Genomic DNA, 25,320 nt, shown 5'->3' with positions numbered 1-25,320 from the left:
GATGGACAGGGAAGCCTGGTGTACTGCAATCCATGTGATCACAATGAATCGGACATGACTGAGCGACTGAACTGAACTGAGCAAAGATGTGGAGAAATTGGAGCCCTCATAATGGCTGGTAAAATGGTACACTTTGGATTAACAGTCTGGCAGTTCCTCAAAAAGCCAATCATAGAATTCCGTATGATCCAGCAAACCTACTCCTCGGTATAAACCCAAAAGAATTGAAAATATACATCTACGCAACTTGTACACTGACATTCATAGTAGTATTACTTGTAAAGGTAAGAATGTGGAAACAACCCAAATGGCCATCAGTGATGGATGGATAAATAAAATGTTACGTATGCATATAATGGAATACTCTTCAGCAACAAACAGTACTGGAGTTCAGTACTGGCACTTGCTATCAATATAGATTGTAGGCAACCTGAAAATGTTACGCTGTGTGAAATCGGCCAGTCTCAGAAGGCCACAGCTTCCGTGATTCCATTCCTGTGAAATGTTCAGAGCAGACGGATCCATAGACAGGAAGTAGATCAATGTGTTTGGGGGAGGGGAGAGCAGAGAGGCCCTGTGACAGCTTGGGGCTTTCGGACTAATGTTCTGGGGCTAGCTGGTGCTGGTGGTTGGAGAACACGTGTATGTATGTAGTGCCGCTGAATTGTACACTTTAGAATAGTGAAATTGTACGTTTTATGTATGTTTTGACACAATATTTTTATTTGGGTGAATTTTATGGCTTGTAAATTAGGCCTCAGTAAAGCTGTTATAAAAATACAAAGCTTATCAGCCTGATTGTTTTCAGGGCATTGTGCTGAGGGGAAAAGTTCAATCCAAAGATCCTATACTAGATGACTCCATTTTTATAATGTTTCAAAGTGGCCAAATCTTAGAAACCGAGGACAAATCAGCAGTTTGTAAATGTTGGAGATGGAGGGGAGGGGAGAGAGGTGGGTGATAAAAGACAGCCAAGGCGTCACTCTGGAGGACCTTGGGAGGTCCTCGTGGAGGTGGATGCAGAACATCCACAGTGCTGAGCTTCACAGCACCAGGCACACGGCCCACAGATACCATCGGGATGGGTGAGACCTGAGCCCAGGTGCATGGCAGCCGTGAGTGTCTGGTGTGATGTCTTACTGTCGTTGGCCTGGGCCAGTGTGCCACTGGAGGAGGGGCAGAATTGCCACCTCTGTCCATGGGAATTTCACTTCAAAATGTGTAGGAGTAGCTTTGTCTCTTTGAAAACTTATTCTGGAGGCGGACTTCTGTGGCTGTGAGATGTCCTCTTCTGACATGCCTCGGCCCAGTCCAGTCTCATCTCCAGGGGCGGTGACTGCGGTCCAAGTCCAGGACTCCAATCATGTCCTGGTTACTTGTGTCCCCCTTCAGACCAAGCTTGCAGCAGGATTTGTTGCTTGGTTAATTTCACCAATGCAGTATTTTCCGAAAATAAAGAGGAAGTGCAAGTGTGGAAAAGGCCTTTCTCGGGACTTTTGCCATGCTTTAGTTATGTTTAGCAAAAAAAAAAAAAAAAAGGATTGTTATTCCTTGCTATTCACTGATATTAGAAAGTTTCCATGTCACACTTTTATTTTAGCAAAGAGAAAATATGATTTTTCTAATGAATAAAACCACATTTCTGTGCAGTAGAAATCATCCTGCTAACATCTCATGCTGAAAAGATAAACAGCAGGATTAACTGTTTACTTTAGGAGCTCGGTCTGCTTGTTTTTCAGGAGGACACAGTGTCCTGCTGTATCTGGTTTCCCGTCTGCTTGCGGCTTGGAGCTGGGAAAGGCCCTGCCCCTCGTGCTACGCACCCCCACCCCACCCCCCCACCTCCCGGGTCGGGTCCAAATTCCCCTCCCAACCTCTCCTCCCCTTTCTCTCTTTCCTGCTTTTTTTCTCACTTTATCCTGGAATTTCTTCTGTTTATTTCTTAGATTGGGCTTAGTAAGGGATTATAACGTGGCGAGAAAGACCCTTGTTGATCAGAGACTGCTTCGGTTGACTCTGACCTAGAATAGAGCAGCCGGACCTGACTCTGATTCCGGGAATTCTTGGTGAACTGCTCAGAACTGCTTTCACGACTCATGTAAACATCCACATGTCACTTCATCTGCTTCCCTCTTGGAACACGAGCATCCGCAGACACACGTGTGCACACACGCTCACTGGTTCTGTCCCGCTCTGCTTCTGTGTCTGTGATACAGAGTCAGTGAATGAAAGGAGGGAAAAATAAATATTTTTGAAAAGTTGGGAAGGGGCATTTGAAGCTTCAGAAATTAAATTATAGGCTCTCTGAAACCCCCTCTGTGAATCAACAGTTTTGTTTTTCTTCTTCCTTATGCTTGTTTTGTTGCTTTCACAGATTAACAGTACATGCACTTTCAGAATTTTTTAAATGTTCTTTAATTAGCATGATGAGATGTTCAGCCCATAAGAGAAGGAAAGAAAGAAGCATTCTTAAAGACAAACATTAACTCCATGGTGGACTTTATCCTTCCATGGTGATACGGCTGGGGTTGAACCCTGCACCTCTTATCTGTTATTTTGTTGCTGGGCAGGTGCTGTGCTGCATACCAGTTTTACTCCCTTCCTCCAGCCTCACCCTCCTGGCTCATGAATGCAAGAAAGTTGAGGCGCTGCAGCCAAGGGCTCTGCGGCCAGGCGAGCAGCGGTCGAGGGTTTGTCATTGATTTCGACTGCTCAAGCAGAGAGGCGCTTTCCTTATGACAGACCCGGGTGGTGGGGTTGGCACCTGAGGCACCTTCTGAGCTGGCTTCAGGGGTGACGGCGTTGTTTCTGAGCTCTCTCCACTGCCTCAGTCGCTGTCCTGTGGGCCTTTCACGCAGGAGACCGGCCTTTTTACACAGGGGCTCACACCTCTTACCACTCAGGAGAGCTGATACCTGACCAGAGAATGCCACCTTCCTGTCGATCAGCTCCGTCTGGTAGCAAAGTGGATTTGCCTGGTGGGTGAAGGAGACCGAGATGCTTAGGTGCAGAGTAGGGGCAGGCCCTCCACTGGGGGCCAAACAGATTGAAGTTACCTGGATTGTGCTGGTCAGAGCGGAGCTCCGAGCAGCCGGGCAGGTCTCCAGCAGTAGAGGAGCCCTTCCCCCGCAGCCCCGCGCTGACGGCTGTGAGAGCGGGGGAGGGGTTTACTTGGTGAAGGTCAGTCTTTTAGGCTTGGGTGGAACCTTGATCTGAGATAAGTGGCATTCTCTTGCCAGACTCTTAACTTGGAGAGTTTTGAATGGCAGACTGACAGGCTTTTTAACCCTTCCTCCCTGGAGACATTTTTTCTGTGCTGTTTCAACGTTTATCAACGTTTATCCGAGTGGACCACGTCTGAAAGCAGCAGTTTCCCTCCCATGCAAGGCTTGGGGTCCCAGCATCAGTGCTCTGCATGCATGAAAGTTACCTGCAGCCTGGGGCATGGTGTCACTGGGTGTCCTTGGCGTCCTGTCTGGGGCTCCGAGCATTCTCTGTTAAAGCAACCACCTCCTGTGCCAGCGGCCGTGATTCTACAACAGCATTCCGTCTGAGCCCTCCCAGCATCCCCATTATTCCCCAGTGGCAGGAAGTGGGCGTGCTGGCTGTTCCGGGCCAGTGATTGACCCACCTGGGCCTGGACCCAAACCCTCCACCTCACACAGGCTGCTCGCTGCGGCTCCACACCCGCCCCCAGAGCTGCCCACCAGGGTGACATCTCTACCTCCATCCCCATTTGCATAAACATAACTGATTTTAAATTAAAAATAATGCATGGGAATACCCAAATAGTAAGTAGTCTTTCCCCTTATGACCACTTTCCCTCTATCTTTGTTCTTGCATAGTGTTTTCCAGCCTTCTCTCAACTTCTCGAACAGGAAAACTCCCACGTTGCTGTACCAGTTTTTAAGTGTGCTGAGCTCCCTGCTCCGAGTGTGTTCCTGTCAACCCTGCACAGGACAGCTTTCAAGACCAGCCCTGGAAGGAGCCTTCCCCAACCACCTGGCCAGGCCCTTCCACCCCAGTGCTTTCCTGAAGGCTCCGGCAGCCCTGCAGCCTGTGCTGTGTGTGTGTGCTCAGGCCAGGCCTTTCCCTGGGGAGGAGCCGAGGGCCCTGCCCAGGCCTGGGCCCGCAGCAGTCCCGCTGTACTTAGCACACAAGTAACCTCTTGAGACCGGGGATGAGCATGTTCGTGCCACTGTTACTGAGGATCTTGTGACAACTGATTCTGTGGCTCTATGGCCCTCGAGGCCTCTTTGCATCAAGCACTCCTGCGTCTGACCCAGTAATTTTGTACTTGGCTCATTTTTTGTGTTCACGCAAGTCAAGATGTCTTTTAAGGAAAAAAGAACAAGTCACACTTAAGTCTGCGAACTCAGAGAGTTTCCAAATACTCTCATAACTCACAAATAATGGCTGAAGAGCCGGGCACATGCTGGCTGTCCAGAGGGTCTTTGTTTGGCGTGAAAGTGAGTTGCAAAGTCAGATAAGAACCAGCTTCTGGAGTAGCAGTGAGGGCACAGTGGACTCTCCCCTCGCATACAAGCATTGTAGCTGCAGAAACTGAACAATCATTTGAGCTTTTGGAAATTGTCCTAAGGGCACACAGCAGATGGAGGACATTCCATCTGTGGAATCATGGAAGCCTACTATGTCTCAGTAAGAACAGCGAGTCTGTGGCTCTTGAGCCCTGACCCACTTCCTGCCAGCTGCTGCTGCTGCTCTAGGCTCTGCTCCAGGGGCGCAGACAGTGCCCATTCCAGCACTCCGTCTCCCTCTAGGAGGGCTGTCCACCACATCCCACATCCCCAGGCCTCTGTTGAGAGGCTCCACCCCAAGTGTGGGGGGCCAAGAGTACCTCCGCTAGCTCACCCCTAGGGTGAGAGGCTTGCCCAGAAGACCAGCGCCCACCAGCACCCATGCTGGGGCAGAGGCATCCGTGCAGGCAGAGGGGCACTGCCCAGAGGGAGGTGGTGCCCAAGAGTGACGGGAACAGGATCTGGGAGGGCAGTTCACACAGTGCTTCAGGCAGATGACAGAGCCACGAGCAGGTAACAGAACATCAGGGAAAGAGCCGAGGGCCACCCCGGAATCGCTGTCAGACTTGAGAGACAGGAGGGGTGTGCTCAGGAGCAATCGGAGCGCCCATGGGGAGAAGTGGGTGCAAAGCTCACTGCCCTGCAGGCCTCCACGCCGCCTCCACCCCCATACTGGACAGTCAGCTGCTTGACCCATGGACAAATCCTATAGCCAGTATCAATGTCTTATAGCCACAGCATATTAAAAAAATGTCACATGTGTGGAAATTTAACACTAGTATCTTTAAGATAGATAGGGCATTCTTCTGGTTTCCACATGCCAAATAACCACTCCCGACAGACTGAAACCATAGTGCATCAGGTGAGCAGACAGGGGTTTCATGGTGTTCTTGGGTATAAAATACCATATTGCAAGGAAAATTGAACACATTAATAATTATATATGATTTCAGTGTATTTTTTCCTCTGTCGATCTGACAAAGTAAATTTTAGAAAAATTACTGCTAGCAACATTTTGGTGATGAATTTCAAGGAATACCTATTAATTGAATATTAATGTTTGGTAAAACATAATTTGATTGCTAAGTCATGTCTGACTCCTTGCGACCCCATGAACTGCAGCATGCCGGGCTCCCGTGTCCTTCACTGTCTTCTGGAGTTTGCTCAAACTCATGTCCATTAAGTCAGTGTTGCCATCCAACCGTCTCATCCTCTCTTGCCTCTTCCTCCTCCTGCCCTCAGTCTTTCCAAGCATCAGGGTCTTTTCCAATGAGTCAGCTCTTTGCATCAGGTACAGAAAGTATTGGAACTTCAGCATCAGTCCTTCCAATGAATATTCAGTGTTGATTTCCTTTAGGATTGACTGGTTTGATCTCCTGGCTGTCTAAGGGACTCTCAAGAGTCTTCTCCAGCACCACAATTTGAAAGCATCAATTCTTCAGTGCTCAGGTTTCTTTATGATCCAACTCTCACATCTGTACGTAAAGGTTGATTAGCTGATTATTAAGTATAATATTTATAGTTTTTTGGATCCTCTAATTGTTACACCTTTAGACTGTGCTGCCATATGTGGCTGTTTACATTTAAACTAATTACAGTTAGGTAAAACTTAAAATTCAGCTCCTCACCCACGTTTGCCGCATTTGAAGTCTCAGCCTGCGTGGCTGCCACAGTAGGTGCAGGGCCACCCATCAGCAGTTGCAAGACCCAAAAACTTTCTGATCTTCAGTTCTCTGTATGCTGAGTGAGGGTGAGAATAACCACGCTGTCAGAGGCCGTCTAAGGATAAAATGATGCCCATGGAACAGGGCTTGGCACCCACCACCCACTGTCAAGATGATGCGTTTCTAACCCACGCCCACTCGAAAAATCTAATCTTTGTTATTTTAAGCTTCTAAATTGTAGAATGACTTGCTATGTAGCAATAGATAGCTAATCGGATAACCAGTCAGTGAGGCAGACAAAAGTTAGTGAAGGAACACAGACTTGAAGAATACACTTAAGTAACTTGACTTACAGATCTCATACAAAACTATCTTTAACAACTAGAATATGTGCATTCTTCTTGGTTGATATTGTCTTAAAAATAGATTGTGTGCTAGGCCATACAGCAAATCTCTACAAATGTAAGAGAACCATTATCAGAGAGCATATTCTTTCACTATAGTGCAATTAAATTAGGGTTAATGACAAAAATATGTGCATTTTCAATCCTTATAGAACAAATTTTAAATACTTCCAAATAATTCCTGGATCAAAGAAGAAATAATAATGGAAATTTTAAAATACCTAGAACTGATGAATAATTGTAAAAAGACTAAATATCAAATTTTATGTGATATCATTAATTTGATACTTAGAAGAGATGTTATAGTCTAAGCTCATTTTAGAAAGAAGGGAGGTTCAAAATTAAATGAGCCAAGCCTCTAACATAAAAAGCAATTTAAAAATAATAGGATAAATACAAAGAAAATAGAAGGCAGGAGATTATAAGCATAAGGGTAGAAATTAATAATACGAACTGAGTAAACAAAGCCAAGAGTTGGTTCTTTGAAATGATTAATAATAATTCAATGGAAAAACTCATAGAGGAGAGAAGATATAAATAAGCAGTACTGAAAAGGGAAGATATGAGGATCAGCCCCATCTATTAGAGATGTAGTGAAAGGGTATTGTTCTATCTTTATGCTATGCTAATAAACTTGAAAATGTAAACAAAATGGATAAACCCTTAGAAAAATATAACTTACCAGAAAATCCCCAAAAGTTTAACTATTATTCAAGAAATTGAGAGCTAAAGTCTTCCCAGGTAAAGAAAGCCCAATAGCCAAGTCATTTTATTACTAAATCCTTTCAAACTGTCAAAAAACAGATGACTCAAGTCTTATATAAAGTTTTTAGATGAAGAAGGAATTCCTGTCTGCTCATTATATGAAGCTGATATAAAGAATCCTGATACCAAATCTGAGAGAGAAAATTAAAGGTCCGTATCATTCATGGGTATAGATAACAAAAGTCTGAATATATAGCAGAATCGTTGCTCTTTCTTGGGAGTAAAAAATTGTTTTCACACTTGGTAAACTGTCATTGTCATTTACCACATTAGCAAAGGAGATGAAAACTTATACAGTCTTTTCATTGAATACAAAAAATGCATTTTATAAGCTCTAGGACCCAATCATTATTTTAAATTTTTCTCAGGAAACTTGGAATCTTTAACCTGAGGAAGAATATCTACCACCAAAAAAAAAAAAAAATTGAGGATGCATACTTTCTTTAAAACCAAAAACACAGTAAGGATGCCCTGTGTCACTGCTTCTGTTCACTGTGGCGCTGAGGACATTCGAGAGCAATCAGAGAAGATGATACAAAAAGAGCATCAGGTCTGGGAAAGAAAGAAAGAAAGTGAAGTCGCTCAGTTGTGTCCAACTCTTTTCGACCCCGTGGACTGTAGCCTAGGGCTCCTCCGTCCATGGGATTCTCCAGGAAAGAGTACTGGAGTGGGTTGCCATTTCCTTGGTGGGCGCTTTCCTTATGCACAGACCAGATGGTAATGCGAACCTCATTAGAAGTGTTGTGAATAGTAAACTCCATTAGGATTGATGGATTACAGGAGCTGATTGTACTTTCCATCCATTGGCCGCAAAGAAAAACACTGTCCAAAACAGCAAGCACAACCGTAGGCAGTCTACTCACAGACCTTATAGAGGCGGAGCATGAGCTGTAAGGGAACCATGTTCTAAAACCTGGCCTGAGTGCCCCTCCCTCCCCCCCAAGGCAGGACGGACTCCCGGTGCCGTCCCTGTGCCAGCCCAAGCTCACTCCCTACCGTCTCCTTACAGTGAGAACATTCAAGCTGCTGCAGTCACCCCCACGGTACTACCTCCCTGCAAGGCATTTGTGTTCCCTGAATGTGATGTAATTTATGGGAAACAACTCGATTCAGGAAAAACAAGTTGATCGAGGGCCTTTTCTGTGCAGACCTGCAGTGGTTTTTGGAGATAGCAGGTCATGAGCAGGGACCAGTATAGTGCTCGGGGCTCCTGTGTGCTCCTCAGCCCACTCCCACTGGGAGTGTGTTGACCGCCCAGCTCCCGTCCCCGTGGGCCAGGGGGACAGAGCCGCCTGCGAGAGCAGACAAGGCGGGCAGGTATGTGTGGTGGGTGTGAACACGTTGAGGAGAGTAGTACGGGGGTCTGAGTGCCTCCCTACCCCCCAAGGCAGGACGGACTCCAGGCCGAAGAATAAACAGGAGCACCCTTCCTGGGTCATCTACGACACGGGCAAACGTCAAAGCAGGCTCAAGGCAGGGTAGGATCCAGTTCCCCACCTCTCCCTTCTCCACACAAGCAGTCAGAAATCCTCTCTAGTTTCAGGTAGCATTGAAATATATACATTACCATATGCAGAGTAGGTAGCTAGTGGGAAGTTGCTGTGTGCCCTGAGGAGATTAGCCCAGTGCTCTATGATGACCTAGTCAGGTGGAATGGGGTGGGGCGGGGAGGGAGGTTCCAGAGGGACAGGATAGATATACACACTTATGGCTGATTCCCATTGTTGTGTGGCAGAAACAAGCACAACACTGTAAAGCAATTATCCTCCAATTAAGAAAAAAAATTCTAGTCTTAAAAAGCAGATCTCTTTGGACACTGTGGGAGAAGGCAAGGGTGGGATGATTTGAGAGAATAGCACTGAAACATATATATCGTCATATGTGAAATAGATGGCCAGTCCAGGTTCGATGCATGAGACAGGGCGCTCAGGGCCGGTGCACTGGGATGACCCTGAGGGGTGGGATGGGGAGGGAGGTGGGAGGGGGGTTCAGGATGGGGACACATGTACACCCACGGCTGATTCATGTCAATGTATGGCAAAAACCACCACAATATTGTAAAGTAATTAGCCTCCAACTAAATAAATAAATTAAAAAAAAAACAGGTCCATGGAGGTTTTTGTACACATCTTGACTTCATATGTGTTAACAGTAGTACAGAGCAGTGTGAAATGCTCCAGGGGTCGGTCAGGCAACCGAGGGCATAGGAGTGGGTGTAGGACCCCCTGCCCTGACCTCTCACAGCTGGCAGATGAAGCCTGGTCGCTCGGCCCTGCCTCAGCCTCAGTTAGACTAGGAGCAGAGGAGCAAGTCAGGGCAAACTAAAGGGCTTCCCTCGTAGAGGCTCTGCCTTGCAGAATGGTCAGAGGACAAAACAACACGATAGGTGTAACACAGAAATGCGTGCTGTCTTCATCCCTGCCTTCACACGGCAGACTGCTCCAAACAGGACAGGATCATGAGAGACCGTGGCTCCATGCTGAGCGTCCATACAAAACATAAATGTTTCTGTTACGGCAGATGGGGTAAACAGGGGAAAGGGGGCTACTCTGTGTCCAGCAGTGGTAAAATGCTTGATTTGAAAGGTGCCTCAGTGTGCTCTTGTAAAGGACGTTGGGTTTAGGGAGTACTTATCTTCCTGAAGAGAATTCTGTCTCCTGTTTTCTGTGGATGGTGGTCCACACACCTGCTTGTACAAGTCTAAGAAGTGCATGTTTTAGTTCAGTATCATTCCTTTATCCTGGTTCACCTATTTAGGAAGATGCCTACAGTGGATTTCTGTTGAAGGAGAAGGAAATTCTGGTCTCTGTACCAAATCAAAACCTGGTTCCTAAAGAGCAAATGTGGATGCTTTTTTGTAGAGTCTGCCTTCTTGTGCAAGATGCCCTTGGACTCTTCAGCGAGGTGCACTCGGAGGGTGACGTCCTGAAGGACAGGCAGCTGGAGGGGAAGTGCTGCAGGCTGTCAGGCATGAAGGTTCTGCAGAAGGTCACCAGAGCAAGGTGAGACATCCGTACTTTTATTTTTAAAGACAAACTAGGCCCTAAAGTTTGCCTCTAAAACAAGGCCCGGAGTTGGGTTAAGCCCATAAAGTACTTCTGAGAGAAACATTATGTGACAACAGAAATAATGATGCAAGTTTAGTGGTTCACAATTTTATTAAGATTAGGATTAAAAATGCTATATATGTGTCTTTTAGTTCTAAACTTTTTTCTGTATATTATCTATACTAATAAGGTAGCTTTGCGTGAGTTCATTTATATAAATGAAAATACAACTTTGTGAAAAGGCATTTAAAAACTCTTATTTTGTCATGTTTTTTGCCTTCCATGGCAAGAAAGCATATTTTCTCTCGAGTTGCATGACACCTCACCCTCAATGTTGTTTTGGGTAGGAATGGTACATGTATCTGGCCCAGCGGTGGGTTGTTCCATTCCAGTAATCATCTTAGTCTTGAATTAGGGGAAAGAAGAACATTTTTAATGGAACTATCCAGTCATGTAGAGAATTGTAAACAGTGAATTTGGGGGTTTCTCATTGGAGCCTCTTTCCTCAAACAGCGTGTCATTGTATGTCTTGATGTCAGTGTTTTGCTGGAGTAATGTCTGAGCTTGCCACACTGTCTGAGGGAGGACAGGCCCATTATGTGCATATGCTGTCCTATTTGGAGCAGGTTAGAAGCCAGTGGTCTGCACAGCAGCCGTCTGGCTGTGGTCTTCCTAAACTTTGAGCATTGCCGAGCATTCCTCCGCACGACCTCCATCCACAATCCGCTCTCCCCATCCCAGCTCTGTGCCTCATCTGTCTTTCACGTGGCACCGGGCAGGTGAGCAGTGGCTCCACCCAGGACCCTGCTTTCCTGAAGGACAGATCCCCTATGAGCCCTGGGTTGATTCATGCACGTTTGTCTTGTAGCAGATGCTTCCTCCTGTGTGTGGAAAGGTAGCTGTATTATAATGTAATTGCCTTATAGGTTAGGCACAGCACTGCCCAGATATTTGGAAAGCCCAACTGGGCTGCATGAACCTTGTCCTTACAAAGTTGAACCCCATTTAGCCCTCAGTTTCAGAATCACAAGCATCTGGAAAGACATTATGTAGTTGTGGTAAGCAAGGTGTTGCCCTGACATTAAGCCTGGTGGCAGTAACTGCACAGGCCCCATGTAGACCTCCCAGAGGTGCACTCAGCACAGTTCCCCTGCTTGCCACCACACGCCAGGTACAGGGGGCTCTGCGTCACGTGCATAGTGGAGCCCCTCCAGCTGGCAGATCTCCTAGAGTGCTGCAGAGGGCTGCTCCTGGGGACACACTTCCTGCTGGTGAAGGCGGGACTCGCCTCCAGGGCCGCGCTCCTGGGGACTGATGGAGCCTGGGGCCTTAGGGGCTCTGGCTCCATAAGGCACCTGCTCTTTACCATGAAGCCACAGAACCGTCTGTGTACCTGACATTTAATTGGGTTCTTGTGAGTTGTACTGGAGGCATACTGCTGTCTACAGCATTGCCATAGGACATATTTTTTTCTGTAGGAAATGCAGTGAGTAGTCTAAATAATTTGTTTACAGACAAACTTTTGGAATCCATTCCATTTTTAAGTTGGACTAAAATTTGACTATATGTCGTTTAGTTGCTAAGTCATGTCCTGCTCTTTGCCACCCCACAGACGATAGTCCCCCAGGCTCCTCTGTCCATGGGATTTTCCAGGCAAGAATAATGGGGTGGGTTGCCGTTGAAATAGTTGATACTTCTTTTTAGGTTGGAATTAATTTCTTTATCTTATGTATTAACTTTGCTTTGACATGTAACCATCCAAATAAATAGATTGTCTTTTTGTTCTTTTGGAAGCTATATTTCTTCAAAACAAATTATTTAATAGTTTTGGAATGCTGAATGTTATAATTGCCTATTAGTGACATCATCCACTGTCAGTCATCTATCCATGGCCCAGTAAACAAAAATTGTCTCTTTTTTTCCCCCAAAATTATTGTGTTTCATAGCAACTCATAAACCTTAACAAAATATATTTCTCATAAACCTTAACAAAATAGACTTACTTCCCAGAATTCAAACTAAAATGATTAATTATAATTATATCTAATTATAGCTATATCTAATATAATCCAATATCTAATATAGAAAGCTACTTCTTTGCCAGTTGGAAGGTAGTTTTATGTTTGGGCTAAGTCATGGAGTCTTTTACATCTTAGCTCCTGGGTTTCTTGTGGTCCACCATCACAGTGACATCTTTGGGTGGACAGATGGCCTTGGGGCTGGGCCCCTGTGCAGGGCACGCCACCCTGTTCACCTGCCCCCCTTGGAATGGTTGAACAAAAACAGCCGTCTTTTGTGTTTCTCTGACATATTTTTGGTGTTTTATGTCTGTACTGACCAGTTAAAGTGAGAAGAGTCAGGAAAATAGCCTGGATGTAATGGAAAAGACCATTTCAAATAGTCCTGCTGAGCCCACCCCTGCCCTGCTCTCTTCTTCCCCAGGACTCTGGCTGTTTGTCCAGGGACAGGCATGTCCTCTGACCTTTTTTCTCTCAGGTGACCTCTGCAACGGTTTAGAGGTCAGATAGGCTGAAAACTCACTTTACTTTGGTGTCATAATTCTGGGTATGAGCATTATCTTTTTATTACTGATTAGTATGTGATCTTATTTTTATGTGTTACGGCAGTACTGAGGGAAAATAGAACTTTTCTGAAATATGTTAACCCTAGAAGTATAAAAAATATAGGTAGCAACATTTTTGCAGGGTAGGGGAACCTTTTTCAATTCAAAATCCTGCTAGTACTTATGTGCCAACTTGTTAGAACCAAAGCTGCTAACCCGTCTAAAGTACATTATTAGTTTATAAGGTACTATTTTGTTTAGATTTTTTCAGTGGCACTTTGAGAGTAATGTACTGAAGAAGACTGTTGAAGAGCGTTTAGTCAGCCCTCACTGTATACAGACAAGTCTGCCTGAGTGCTACCATGATGAGGAAGCAACTTACATTATCTTTGACCTTGAATTGTCCCCCTTTGTACTAAAGACTAGATCTGCCCAAGGACTGGGGCGGTTGTTGCTTTAAGTGATGAGGTCTTAAATGTGTGGTCTCAGAAGATTTCCTGAAAGCAGTGAGTGAGAAGAAAGTTAAGACATCTTGATCTTGCAAATAGAAATTGTCTCCTCAAATTGGTAAGATATTACTATGAAGACATAAAAGTAGAGTTAGGAGAAAGTATAATTCATTTATTCTTCAAATATTTGGTGCCTGTTTGTGCTGTGCATCTGGCTAGTTACTGCTCTGCTAGATTTTGGGGATTTATCCTAAATCAGAAAGTACTGAAATAAAAAGTCAGTCAGATGAAGCCTCAGATCCTGTTAACTAGGAATTCTGCAGTGATCCAGGGAAAGTAAGGGCCCCTAGGAGTTTTTGAGAGAAGAAACGAAGAGGTAAGAAAATTGAAAATGGAGTAGAGACGATTCTGCTCTTACATTTTTAATTTATTTGAAAGAGAGGGAAAGACTGGGGCAGAGGTACAGACCTGGGAATCTCTGCAGCCGCTGAGGGCAGAAGGAGGGACCTGGCACTGTGGATTTGTAACTTCCGGTAGCTCCAGGGTGGGAGTCGGGGAAATTCTCCTGGTAGCCAGGACTAATGCCAGGAGTGTAGATTAGCCCTTTCCTGCCCGGGCTCACAGACCAGCAGGAGAGCCAGGAGGAGGTCCTGAAAGACACCAGCCAGCGAGTGCCAGACCCAGCAGCCATTTTGTAGGGCTCAGAGGGCAGGTTCAGATTTGGGGACCCTGGAGAGAACCACAGGAGTCTGGGGCTGAGGACTCAGGTGAGGGTTGGGGGGACACACCACCCTGGTCTAGACATCCACTCCCCACCTGGGGCGCAGACTGGTGAGCTTTGAGGATAGAGTGAAGGGTTGGGCATGCTGAGGAGGGTGTATTTCAGAGAATGGTCCAATTAATAGTTAGTGTTTACATGCCAGCTTTTGTTTTAAAGGTAACAGATTAAGTACCAATAATCTTTAAGTTCAAAACCTGCACTGAAAGAGCAGGTACTAAATCCTAAACCCAAGGATGCTCCAAAGACTGGCCCAAAGGTCAAAGCCCTGACCCGTGTAGGACATGATGCTGAGTGAAGGGAGTCCACACAGAAGGCTGCATGCACGCTGCGGGGTCCCGCTTACATGAAACAGAGGAGACAAACACACGGCGATAGAGTGCAGGCTGGTGCTCGCCAGGAGGGAGGAGAGCAGGGAGTGACTTCTGACGGGCACCGTGTCTCCCTGGGGCGATAACAGTATTCCAGGACTGGATGACATTCCACCGTGAATGTGCTCAGTGCCACTGAACTGTGCGGTGTGACATGGTTAATCCTGCGTCATGTGAATTTCGCCTCAGTCTTTTAAAGGGACGTAAATGAATTCATTGCCTAAAAAGTACACTGAGTTATGAAAACGGCTACAAATGTTTCATGAGTCCAGTTGGAGAAGAATAGTTTCTAAATGAAATGTCTAGGTATAATTTCACATCACTCAAAAAGACCCAACTAGGGAGTTAGGGGCTCAGGAGGAAAATGTCGAGTATTGAACTTGAACCGTAAAGATTATTTCTGGGTAACTAGAACAGATTTATCTAGTAAAATGGGCACTTCTAAATCATTCATTACCTTTATCATTCAATGAACAACCCTTAAGAAGAGAAAACTCTTGTATATCTCTCTGCATAATCAGTGATAGAGACATTGACAAAGGGGAAAACCGGCAGATTACAGAGAGGCTCAGTACACCCACCAGGTTGATCACAGGAAGAGGAGGAGAGAGAACCACAAACCACCTGAAAGAGGCGTTTGAACTGTGTAAGCCAAGCATTATCACTGTCAAGATTACTGCCCTAACAGTGCTTCAAAAAAACCATCCAATAAAAAAAAAATCCAATAAAAAGAAATTCAACCTGTCAGCAGTTAGATACAGAAGTTCTGCCCTGAGGGTCCTCTGCATGTCTGTCCGTGTCAGTCGTTCACAAACGTGGAGGCTGAGTGTGGACGCAGGGCTGAAGTCAGTCCAGTCGGCAGGAAGCTGACCTGCCAGTGGGCCCCACTGACAGTCCAAGGAGGTTTTTGCGGGTGGGGCTTTACCCAGAGGCTTTCAGGGTGTGGCTTGTGAGGTTCATCCAGTTCATGGCAGACACCCCTGGGAGGGCACGGCCCCACCCATAAGTTCATTCCTGTTATCTCCTGACCAAAAATAGACTGTCTTGCTGGAGCCAAGTGTTACTTATCATCATGTCCTCTGTAGCAATTAAAAGAGTGTGCAGTGAAAACCTGACTAAAATGATGAGGTCTGAACCACAGCAGACTGTCACAGTAGTTCTTGACCATTTGAAAACATAAAGGAATTGTTAGTAGCAATCTCAGAAGTGGCTCAGACACCCCCCCACCCCTTGCTCCACCCTCTTCCGCCCAATGACTTGAGGGACACAGTCGAACCCAGTTCAGTTCAGTTCAGTTCGGTCACTCAGTCGTGTCTGACTCTTTGCGACCCCGTGAATCGCAGCACACCAGGCCTCCCTGTCCATCACCGACTCCCGGAGTTTACTCAAACTCATGTCCATGGAGTCAGTAATGCCATCCAGCCATCTCATCCTCTGTCGTCCCCTTCTCCTCTGCCCCCAATCCCTCCCAGCATCAGGGTCTTTTCCAGTGAGTCAACTCTTCGAATGAGGTGGCCAAAGTATTGGAGTTTCAGCTTCAACATCAATCCTTCCAATGAACACCTAGGACTGATCTCTTTGGGGATGGACTGGTTGGATCTCCTTGCAGCCAAAGGGACTCTCAAGAGTCTTCTCCAACACCACAGTTCAAAAGCATCAATTCTTCAGCACTCAGCCTTCTTCACCGTCCAACTCTCACATCCATACATGAACACTGGAAAAAGCAGAGACATTACTTTGCCAACAAAGATCTGCCTTGACTAGACTGACCTTTGTTGGCAAAGTAATGTCTCTGCTTTTTAATATTCTATCCAGGTTGGTCATAACTTCCCTTCCAAGGAGCAAGCATGTTTTAATTTCATGGCTGCAATCACCATCTGCAGTGATTTTGGAGCCAAAAAATATAAAGTCTGACACTGTTTCCACTGTTTCCCCATCTGTTTCCCATGAGGTGATGGGACCAGATGCCATGATCTTAGTTTTCTGAATGTTGAGCTTTAAGCCAACTTTTTCACTCTCCTCCTTCACTTTCATCAAGAGGCTCTTTAGTTCCTCTTCACTTTCTGCCATAAGGGTGGTGTCATCTGCACATCTGAGGTTATTGATATTTCTCCTGGCAATCTTGATTCCAGCCTGTGCTTCTTCCAGCCCAGTGTTTCTCATGATGTACTCTGCATATAAGTTAAATAAGCAGGGTGACAGTATACAGCCTTGACATCCTCCTTTTCCTATTTGGAACCAGCCTGTTGTTCCATGTCCAGTTCTAACTGTTGTTCACTTGGGTGATTTGGCAGTGTCGGCCTGACTGATTCAAGTGGCTTGCTTAGCAAAATCCAAGCTTCAGGAGCGACACTGGTCACTGAGTAGAGGCAGTGGGGAGGGGAGAGCAGGGCTGAACCACCATCTGTGAGTCTCATCTCAGGCGTTGATCAGTGTGCTGGGGGCTGGCCCCTCAGGCATCAGGCAGGACAGAGCACTTGCCTTCCCAGGTGGCTGTGATTTCCTGAGCTCACACACAGGCGTGGTTCTGCCCACCTGAAAACGCCATAGTAGTGGTTCTGCCCTTGCTCCTCCTCCTTTTTTCTCTTTTCCAATTACCTAAAAAGTAGAGCTCTGTTCAGCATTAATCTAACTCTTTCTTTTCTTGATTTTACAAACAAAATGGGAGGAGTACGATGAGTAATTTAGAAGAATGATAACTAGAGGTTGGAAGTGTTTTTATTTTTTTCCAGGATAGAACAGAAATCAAGCTGGCCTTTTAATTATAACAATGGGCAAGAAGAGGTAATGAAGCCAGTGGAGTTAAAAGTACAGAGAGATTTAGCTAAAACAGGAATCCAAGAGACTAAATTCCTGGATTTAGCTAAATCCAGGAATCCAGAAGGACGATCAGCTGATACAGGAACATAAAAACATCTGCTGCCTAACCCTGGTTAGTAATTTATCAGTGAATTTACCTGCATGCAGCACAGTAAGTCTAGAATACAGCCAGTGGACAGGATATTTTTGCTTTTTCGTTCATTCCTTCTCTTACAAATCTCAGTACTCCCCTTCTCCCCACATCATCTCACAGAAATCATAATGATCTGCCTGTAGGGGACCAGCGGTTTTAAAGCTTTCAAACTTTTAAAAAATAGAAGTCCAAACAGCAAGCTCTGTGTTAATAACAAATCTGCACAGAGCTCTTCTATTTAGAACTGGGAGGTGGTGGGTTGGGCCACCATGGCCCCCACCCAGTTCCTAGGACTGTGATTGGGAAGTGATCACTGAGGACTGACTTTTGTTCTGGATGTTTCACATATCAACATGTCTCTTTCTTGAGACTTCCCTGGTGGTCCAGTGGCTAAGACTCCTAAGGCAAGGGGCCTGGATTCCATCTCTGGTCAGGGAACTAGATCCTGCATGCTGCAACTAAGATTTGGCACAGCCAAATAAATAAACAAAACTAAGTATTAAAAAATATATATGGTTCTTTCTCTCCCTCTCTCAGCAAAATAGCCTGTGGCAGCAGGCCTTATTGTGGGGGCACTGGGCCATGTGATTCAGAAGCTTGGTGGGATGTTCGTTGTTCATCTCACATATGAAACAAATGCTTGATTTTGCTTTTATTAAGTGCCTTCTCAAATTTGGAGAATCTTACAGATTATAATTTTAGGTAGAACCCACTTAAATCTTTTTGTTTGCAGTGAAAACACTGTCTGTTCATATAGGACGTGGAAGTGGAAAGAGAAGGAGTGTCACTGCCACCGTGGTCCTTCTTTCTTTCCCTTCAGCTCTCTAGCCCGCTGGTAAATTAGGTCATGTTACTGTGTTTTTAAGTAAAGACCCAGAAGCTCCTGAGACTAAGTAATAACTTGGCTGCAGGTCAAGGGTGGGCCTGGAGCCCGGTCCTCCAGAGGCCAGAGCCTGTATCTCTGGTGCTCTGGCCTATGTGTAGTTACTTCCAGTTCCAGGGGAATTCACTTCTGTAAATTTTGCATTTGCTTTATAGTTGTAATCCCTGGACCTCAGATCAGAAGTCTGACCATTTCTTGTCAGTAGTGATGTAAATTTAGATTCTTGGTGTTTTCCATTGTTTTTGTTAAGCAGTAGCAGTGAGCCATCTCTGCTGGAATTATCTTGAATGACTGGAGGAGCATCAGATCCATACTAAATAATTGCACTGAATGCCTCAGGTTTAGTTCAACATTTTTTTTTCCTGTTTACTTAGACACTTATTAATGAAAATATGACTTTTAAGAACTGGACGTTTTCATTACTATTTTTCATGATAGTATAGTCATTTTCATTACTATTCTTTTTAAACCAGAGACTTTGCTCTTCTCCCTGGAATCACTGACAGTGGAGAGAGTGGTCCCAAGGGCGCGCTGGGGCTGGACCACATGTTGGAGAAGCGTCAGACCAGGCCTCTCAGGGTTATCTGTGGGAGATCATGATACAGCTGCCGCTGTCACTGGTTGTTAATACATGGAGAAAAGGAAATCTCAACATCTCCTTTCTGCTGGGCATTTACTCCACATCTTTCTCCATGAATGCAAACTTGTCTATAAACAAAGAAGGATGGTTGCTTTTCTCTTTGTTGTTTCCAAGGGTGTCCTTTCCAGTTTCTGCCACTGCTAGTCACGGACGTGTGTGTGTGCCCTGTGTCTCCTCTGCTGACTTTTTCAGTTAGCCTTGTTTACGGGGTAACGTGACAGACGTGAGAGCAGTTCCTCAGCGCAGAGTAGAGTGAACACAACTGTAGGGCTACCCAGGATGCCACCACCAGATTCAAAGAACAGAACGTGCTGGGCATCCAGGCGCCACCCCATGCCCCAAGATCTCTGCAGTCCTGATTTCCTCTGCTGTCTTCTTTATAGTTTTACCATTTTATGTTTGTCCTCAGAGTCCAGTCACTTGACAGAGGGTTGTGTTGATTTGCTGCTTGTGCCCACGTAGACTATCCCCACAGGAGAGCAGAGGGTCTTCGGGGAAGTCTGTGCAGGGCAGCTACGTGGTCTGTGAATCTGTGGTGACGGAGTAGATTGTGAAGAAGCTAGCTTGTTTCAAATATGAGAGCGCACTGGTAATGTTGGATAAAAAGTGTATGTATCTGTCAGAAAATCTGGGCTGACAGATTTTGTGTGGAATGTGGGTGTTCCTGCCTCCACACTGGTAAGTAGGTCATGTGACACTGTTGAAGTGATAAAGACCTCCTGGGCCCTGAGACCAGCCTGAGAACTGTCTGCAGTTCTGGACAGCAGCAGCTTGCAGCAAGAATTCCTTACTTCCCTTGCTGAGTGTGTGTGTGTCTGTGCGTGTGTGGCAGTTCCTGCCCAGGTAGAACAGAAATGCACAAAGTACTTGTTTTATACAAGCTTGTGCTCAGTTCAGTTCAGTCCATTCTCTCAGTCGTGTCTGACTCTTTGCAATCACATGGACTGCAGCACACCAGACTTCCCTGCCCATCACCAACTCCTGGAGCTTAATCAAACTTATTCCATCGAGTCAGTGATACCATCCAACCATTTCATCCTCTGTCATCCCCTTCTCCTCCTGCCTGCAATCTTTCCCAGCATCAGGGTCTTTCCCAGTGAGTCAGTTCTTCCCATCAGGTGGCCAAAGTATTGGAGTTTCAGCTTCAGCATCAGTCTTTCCAGTGAATATTCAGGACTGATTTCCTTTAGGATAGACTGGTTTGGTCTCCTTGCAGTTCAAGGGACTCTCAAGAGCCTTCTCCAACACCACAGTTCAAAGGCATCAATTCTTCTGTGTTCAGTTTTCTTTATAGTCCAACTCTCACATCCGTACATGACTACTGGAAAAACCATAGCTTTGACTATACAGACCATTGTTGGCAGAGTAACGTGTCTGCTTTTTAATATGCTGTCTAGGTTGGTCATAGCTTTTCTTCCAAGGAGTAAGCGTCTTTTAATTTCATGGCTGCAATCACCATCTGCAGTGATTTTGGAGCCCCAAAAAATAAAGTCTGTGACCGTTTCCATTGTTTCCCCATCTACTTGCCATGAAGTGATGGGACCGGATGCCATAATCTTTGTTTTCTGAATGTTGAGTTTTAAGCAACTTTTTCACTCTCCTCTTTCACATTCATCAAGAGGCTCTTTAGTTCTTCTTCACTTTCTGCCATAAAGGTGGTATAATCTGAATATGTGAGGTTACTGGTACTTCTCCCAGCAACATTGATTCCAGCTTGTGCTTCATTCAGCCCGGCATTTCTCATGATGTACTCTGTATATAAGTTAAATAAGTAGGGTGACAATGTACAGCCTTGACATACTCCTTTCCCAATTTGTAACCAGTCTATTGTTCCATGTCCTGTTCTGACTGTTGTTTTTTGACCTGCATAGAGATTTCTCAGGAGGCAGGTAAGGTGGTCTGGTATTCCCGTCTCTTGAAGAATTTTCCAGTTTGTTGTGATCCACACAGTCAAAGGCTTTGATGTAGTTAATAAAGCAGAAGTAGATGTTTTTCTGGAACTCTCTTGCTTTTTCGATGATCCAGTGGATGTTGGCAATTTGATCTCTGGTTCCTCTGCCTTTTCTAAATCCAGCTTGAACATCTGGAAGTTCACGGTTCTCGTACTATTGAAGCCTGACTTGAAGAATTTTGAGCATTACTTTGCTAGCGTGTGAGATAAGTGCAATTGTGTGGTACTTTGAATGTTCTTTGGCATTACCTTTCTTTGGGATTGAAATGAAAACTGACCTTTTCCAGTCCTGTGGCTACTGCTGAGTTTTCCTAATTTGCTGGCATATTGACTGCAGCACTTTCACAGGCTGTCTTATCTCTCCTTGCTATTCTTTGGAACTCTGCATTCAGATGGGTATATCTTTCCTTTTCTCTTTTGCCTTTCACTTCTCTTCTTTTCTCAGCTGTTTTTAAGGTCTCCTCAGACAACCATTTTGCCTTTTTGCATTTCTTTTCCTTGGGGATAGTCTTGATCACTGTCTCCTGTACAATGTCACGAATCTGCGTCCGTAGTTCTTCAGGCACTCAGTCTATCAGATCTAATCCCTTGAATCTATTTGTCTCTTCCACTGTATAATCGTAAGGAATTTGATTTAGGTCATACCTGAATGGTCTAGTGGTTTTCCCTGCTTTCTTCAATTTAAGTCTGAATTCGGCAATAAAGGAGTTCATGATCTGAGCCACAGTCAGCTCCTGGTCTTGTTTTTGCTGACTGTATAGAGCTTCTCCATCTTTGGCTGCAAAGAATATACTCAATCTGATTTCTGTATTGACCATCTGTGATGTCCATGTGTAGAGTCTTCTCTTGTGTTGTTGGAAGAGGGTGTTTGCTATGACCAGTGCATTCTCTTGGCAAAACTCTGTTAGCCTTTGCCCTGTTTCATTTTGTACTCCAAGATGAAATTTGCCTGTTACTCCAGATATCTCTTGACTTCCTACTTTGGCATTCCAGTATTCTATAATGAAAAGGACATCTTTTTTGGGTGTTACTTCTAGGGGGTCTTGTAGGTCTTCATAGAACCATTCAACTTCAACTTCTTCAGCATTACTGGTCAGGGCATAGACTTGGATTACTCTGATATTGAATGGTTTGCCTTGGAAATGAACAGAGATCATTCTGTCATTTTTGAGATTGCATCTAAGTACTGCATTTCAGACTCTTTTGTTGACTATGGTGGCCACTCCATTTCTTCTAAGGAATTTTTGCCACAGTAGTAGATACAGTGGTCATCTGAGTTAAATTCACCCATTCCAGTCTGTTTTAGTTCGCTGATTCCCAAAATATCAGTGTTCACTCTTGCCATCTTCTGTTTGACCACTTCCAATTTGCCTTGATTCATGGACCTAACATTCAAGGTTCCTATGCAATATTGCTCTTTACAGCATCGGACTTTACTTCAGTCACCAAAGCTGTGCTAGTTATTTAATTAGTTAGTTTTTTTGGCTGTCCTAGGCCTTTGTTGCTGCGTGGGGCTTTCCCTAGTTACAGCGAGCAGGGACTACTCTTCATTGTGGTGCTCAAACTTCTCATTACTGTGACTTCTCTTGTTGTGGCAAACGGGCGCCAGAGTGCATGGGCTCAGTAGCTGTGCACACGGGCAGAGTTGCTCCGTGGCATGTGGGGTCCTCCTGGACCAGCCTGGAACCTGTGTCCCCTGCATTGCAAGGTGGAGTCTTTTTTTTTTTTAATCAATTATTATAACTTTATGAAAATAAACTCATGTTTAGCATTTGTTCACCAGTTTGAATGCTATAATTCCAACTTAAAAATATAAAAATGAGCATGTAAATTTTACTCTGTTCCCTTGTAAATGCCACCAATGTATCAAGAAAGACATTTTTTAATGAACGCTTATCAACAGAGAAAATACTGAATTAGTTTTGATACACCACATCGTGGAATATCATGAAGCCTTTATAAAGAATTAAAACGATAACAATGAGTTGGAAGAGATTTAGCAAGGTGGATTCTTAACCACTGGACCACCAGGGAAGCTCTAGTTAATATTTTTATATCCTAAACCTTGAAGAAAGAATTAAGATTAGGAAGGACCTTTTAAAAATACAACTAGCAGTTATCCTGCAAAATGTGACATATTCCAAAATTATAAATTTATCTTACCTGGTTATATAATAAATTTAAGTGATGGTGCAAAGGAAGAATAAAAAAGGCTTAATTTCAGATGTGTATGCATTTATTTTTCTTTTTTTTTAACGTAAAAAATTTTACTGAGTTATAATTAACATACAATATTATATTAGTTTCAAGTGTACAACATAGTGATTTGATATGTTTACACATCATGAAATGGTCACCACTGTGTGACCAGTTACCACGGTCACCACAAATTCTGTTCTGTTGCCACATCTCCACCTCTGTATTGAGATTGTGTCCCCTGATTCTTCCCCAGCTTCACTGGATATCTCTTCCTTTCACTAGCTTCTGAGGAAACCAGCTCCTCTGTTTTGCAGCACTGCTGTGTGAGTGTTTGTTTGTGGCTTTGTTTAACCTTGTCAGTCTACCTTCTGAGCACTTAATTTTCTTTTTTCAGTTTCTCTATCTACAATTTGAAAAATATCATCCTGAAATGCATTGAATTAACCTTGGAACATGTTTGGTAATCCCCTCACCTGTGGGGTGTTTGTGGGGTGTTCTTAGCAGAGTGTCGTCCCTAAAGTCAGAGTGCCCGACTTGATGCCATCACTGTCTAATTCAGGAACAGCTGATTTCTAATTCAATTGATTTCTACTTCGGGAATCTCTCCCCGAAGAGGCACATCCCCATGAGCAGTCACTCCCTCCCCCCACCCCCACCCTGTCAGCTGTTCATCTGCTGTCTGTCCCTGTGACTTTGCACGTGCTGAACATGTGATGGCGAGGAACCATCTTGGCTCCTTCCATTGGGCAGCTTGTTTTCGAGGTCCATCCATGTTGCATCATGTGTCAGTGCTTCAACCCTTTTCATGGCGGCCTGATGCTCTGTTACACGAATATAGCAGTCAGTAGTATTGTACCACTTTTTTTCTCACCAAAATGGCCAGTCCAGTTGGTAAAACCAGGGGTTTAGCTTCAGACAGACATGCACAGAATGGCAAGGGGCGTGTTTGCTTTTCCTCCACAAGTTCACCTGGGTTTGCAGTTTTTGTTGTCCTTGCCCAGCCTTTCTTTGAGTAGTTTCATTACGTAGTGGGGGCAGGGAGAAAGAGGAAAGGAATGAGAGAACTTGTCTACAGTTGAGGGAAGAGGGTAGTGACTTTGACCTTCATCCAGCTTCACCAGTGTCCTGTTGCTGACATCACACCCCAACACTCTCCGGGTGTTCCTGGTCATGTTCTCTGTCCTTGAGGTCCTCTCAGGGTTTGTTCATATCAGAGTGTTTAAAAGTGGAAGTTAAACGTTGGATTATATATATATAAGTAGAAGTTAAATGTTAGATTCTGACAGAGTGCTTTAAAAGTACTAAACAGACTGACTAGCACAGTGAGGCAAGGCAAAGCAAAAGAATCAGAAAGGAAGAAATAAAACTGTGAGATGACACGATGGTCTATGTCAGAAATCCCGAAGAATCTGCAAAAGACAAAAAGGTTCCTAAGATAAGTAAGTCAGTTTAGCAGAGTCCCAGCATACAAGGGGACTATACAAGGGACTATACAAGCATACAAGGGAAGCATACAAGATTAACATTCAAAAGTCAGTCACATTTCCAGTGAACCCTTCGAAATCAGAATTTAAAATACAATATTTTTAGTTGCTGAAAAAGGAGTATTTAGGCATAACCCTAATGAAATGTGTCAGGAGTTGTATGCTGCAAACTACAAAACACTGATTAAAGAAATCAGTGGACATCTAAATAAACATTTACCACGTTCATGGATTGGAAGACAACATCGTAAAGATGCTACCTCTCCCCAGAAGAGTGGATCGGCTTGACACAATGCACATTAAAGTTCCAACAAAAAAATGTGTAGATGTATCTAGGCCTATTCCAAACTTTATTTGGAAATGCAGAGGAACCAGAATAGATAAAACCACTTTGTAAAGGGATAGAGTGGGAGGAATGAATGGTACCCAATTTCAGAATTTATTAAATGGCTACAAGAAACTGCTGCATTGGTGGAGGCATGACTCATCAGTGGAGAGAACCTAGGAACGGCTGTAGGATTACGGCCAAGTGACTCCTGACCAAGTGCAAATAAAGCCACTAAATGGAGGAAGGATGGTCTCAGCTCACTGCCCGTGGATGGGCAAAAAATTAATCTCAACCTCAATCTCA

At 44.6% G+C, this 25,320-nt stretch overlaps 2 protein-coding genes and 1 long non-coding RNA gene across 8 annotated transcripts in view; 1 reads left to right on the top strand and 2 right to left on the bottom strand.

Annotated features, from left to right (window-relative positions):
• Positions 1 to 25,320, top strand: part of SPIDR (scaffold protein involved in DNA repair) — a 258,391-nt gene that overhangs the window by 209,329 nt on the left and 23,742 nt on the right. For all 6 annotated transcript variants that reach the window (XM_061123279.1, XM_061123278.1, XM_061123277.1 and 3 more), the window contains one exon: positions 10,233 to 10,373. In XM_061123279.1, coding sequence (XP_060979262.1) covers positions 10,233 to 10,373 — 141 coding nt within the window. The remainder of the gene's footprint in view (positions 1 to 10,232; positions 10,374 to 25,320) is intronic.
• On the bottom strand, positions 1,935 to 4,075 carry LOC133042569 (uncharacterized). Its single transcript, XM_061123284.1, has 2 exons — positions 3,431 to 4,075; positions 1,935 to 2,975 (listed from the first exon to the last, which is right to left on the bottom strand). Exons 1-2 carry the CDS (start codon positions 3,746 to 3,748, stop codon positions 2,592 to 2,594), a joined length of 702 nt encoding a protein of 233 aa, XP_060979267.1. The 5' UTR covers positions 3,749 to 4,075; the 3' UTR covers positions 1,935 to 2,591.
• On the bottom strand, positions 5,522 to 15,441 carry LOC133042570 (uncharacterized). The gene is made up of 3 exons (XR_009689516.1): positions 15,321 to 15,441; positions 6,167 to 6,278; positions 5,522 to 6,013 (listed from the first exon to the last, which is right to left on the bottom strand). It is a non-coding gene; the product is annotated as an uncharacterized LOC133042570 (long non-coding RNA).

The sequence above is a fragment of the Dama dama genome, chromosome 21 (assembly GCF_033118175.1).
Source record: "Dama dama isolate Ldn47 chromosome 21, ASM3311817v1, whole genome shotgun sequence".
Lineage (NCBI taxonomy): Eukaryota > Metazoa > Chordata > Mammalia > Artiodactyla > Cervidae > Dama > Dama dama.
Note: the sequence above shows the minus strand (reverse complement) of the source record. Positions and strands in the feature narration are given on the sequence as shown.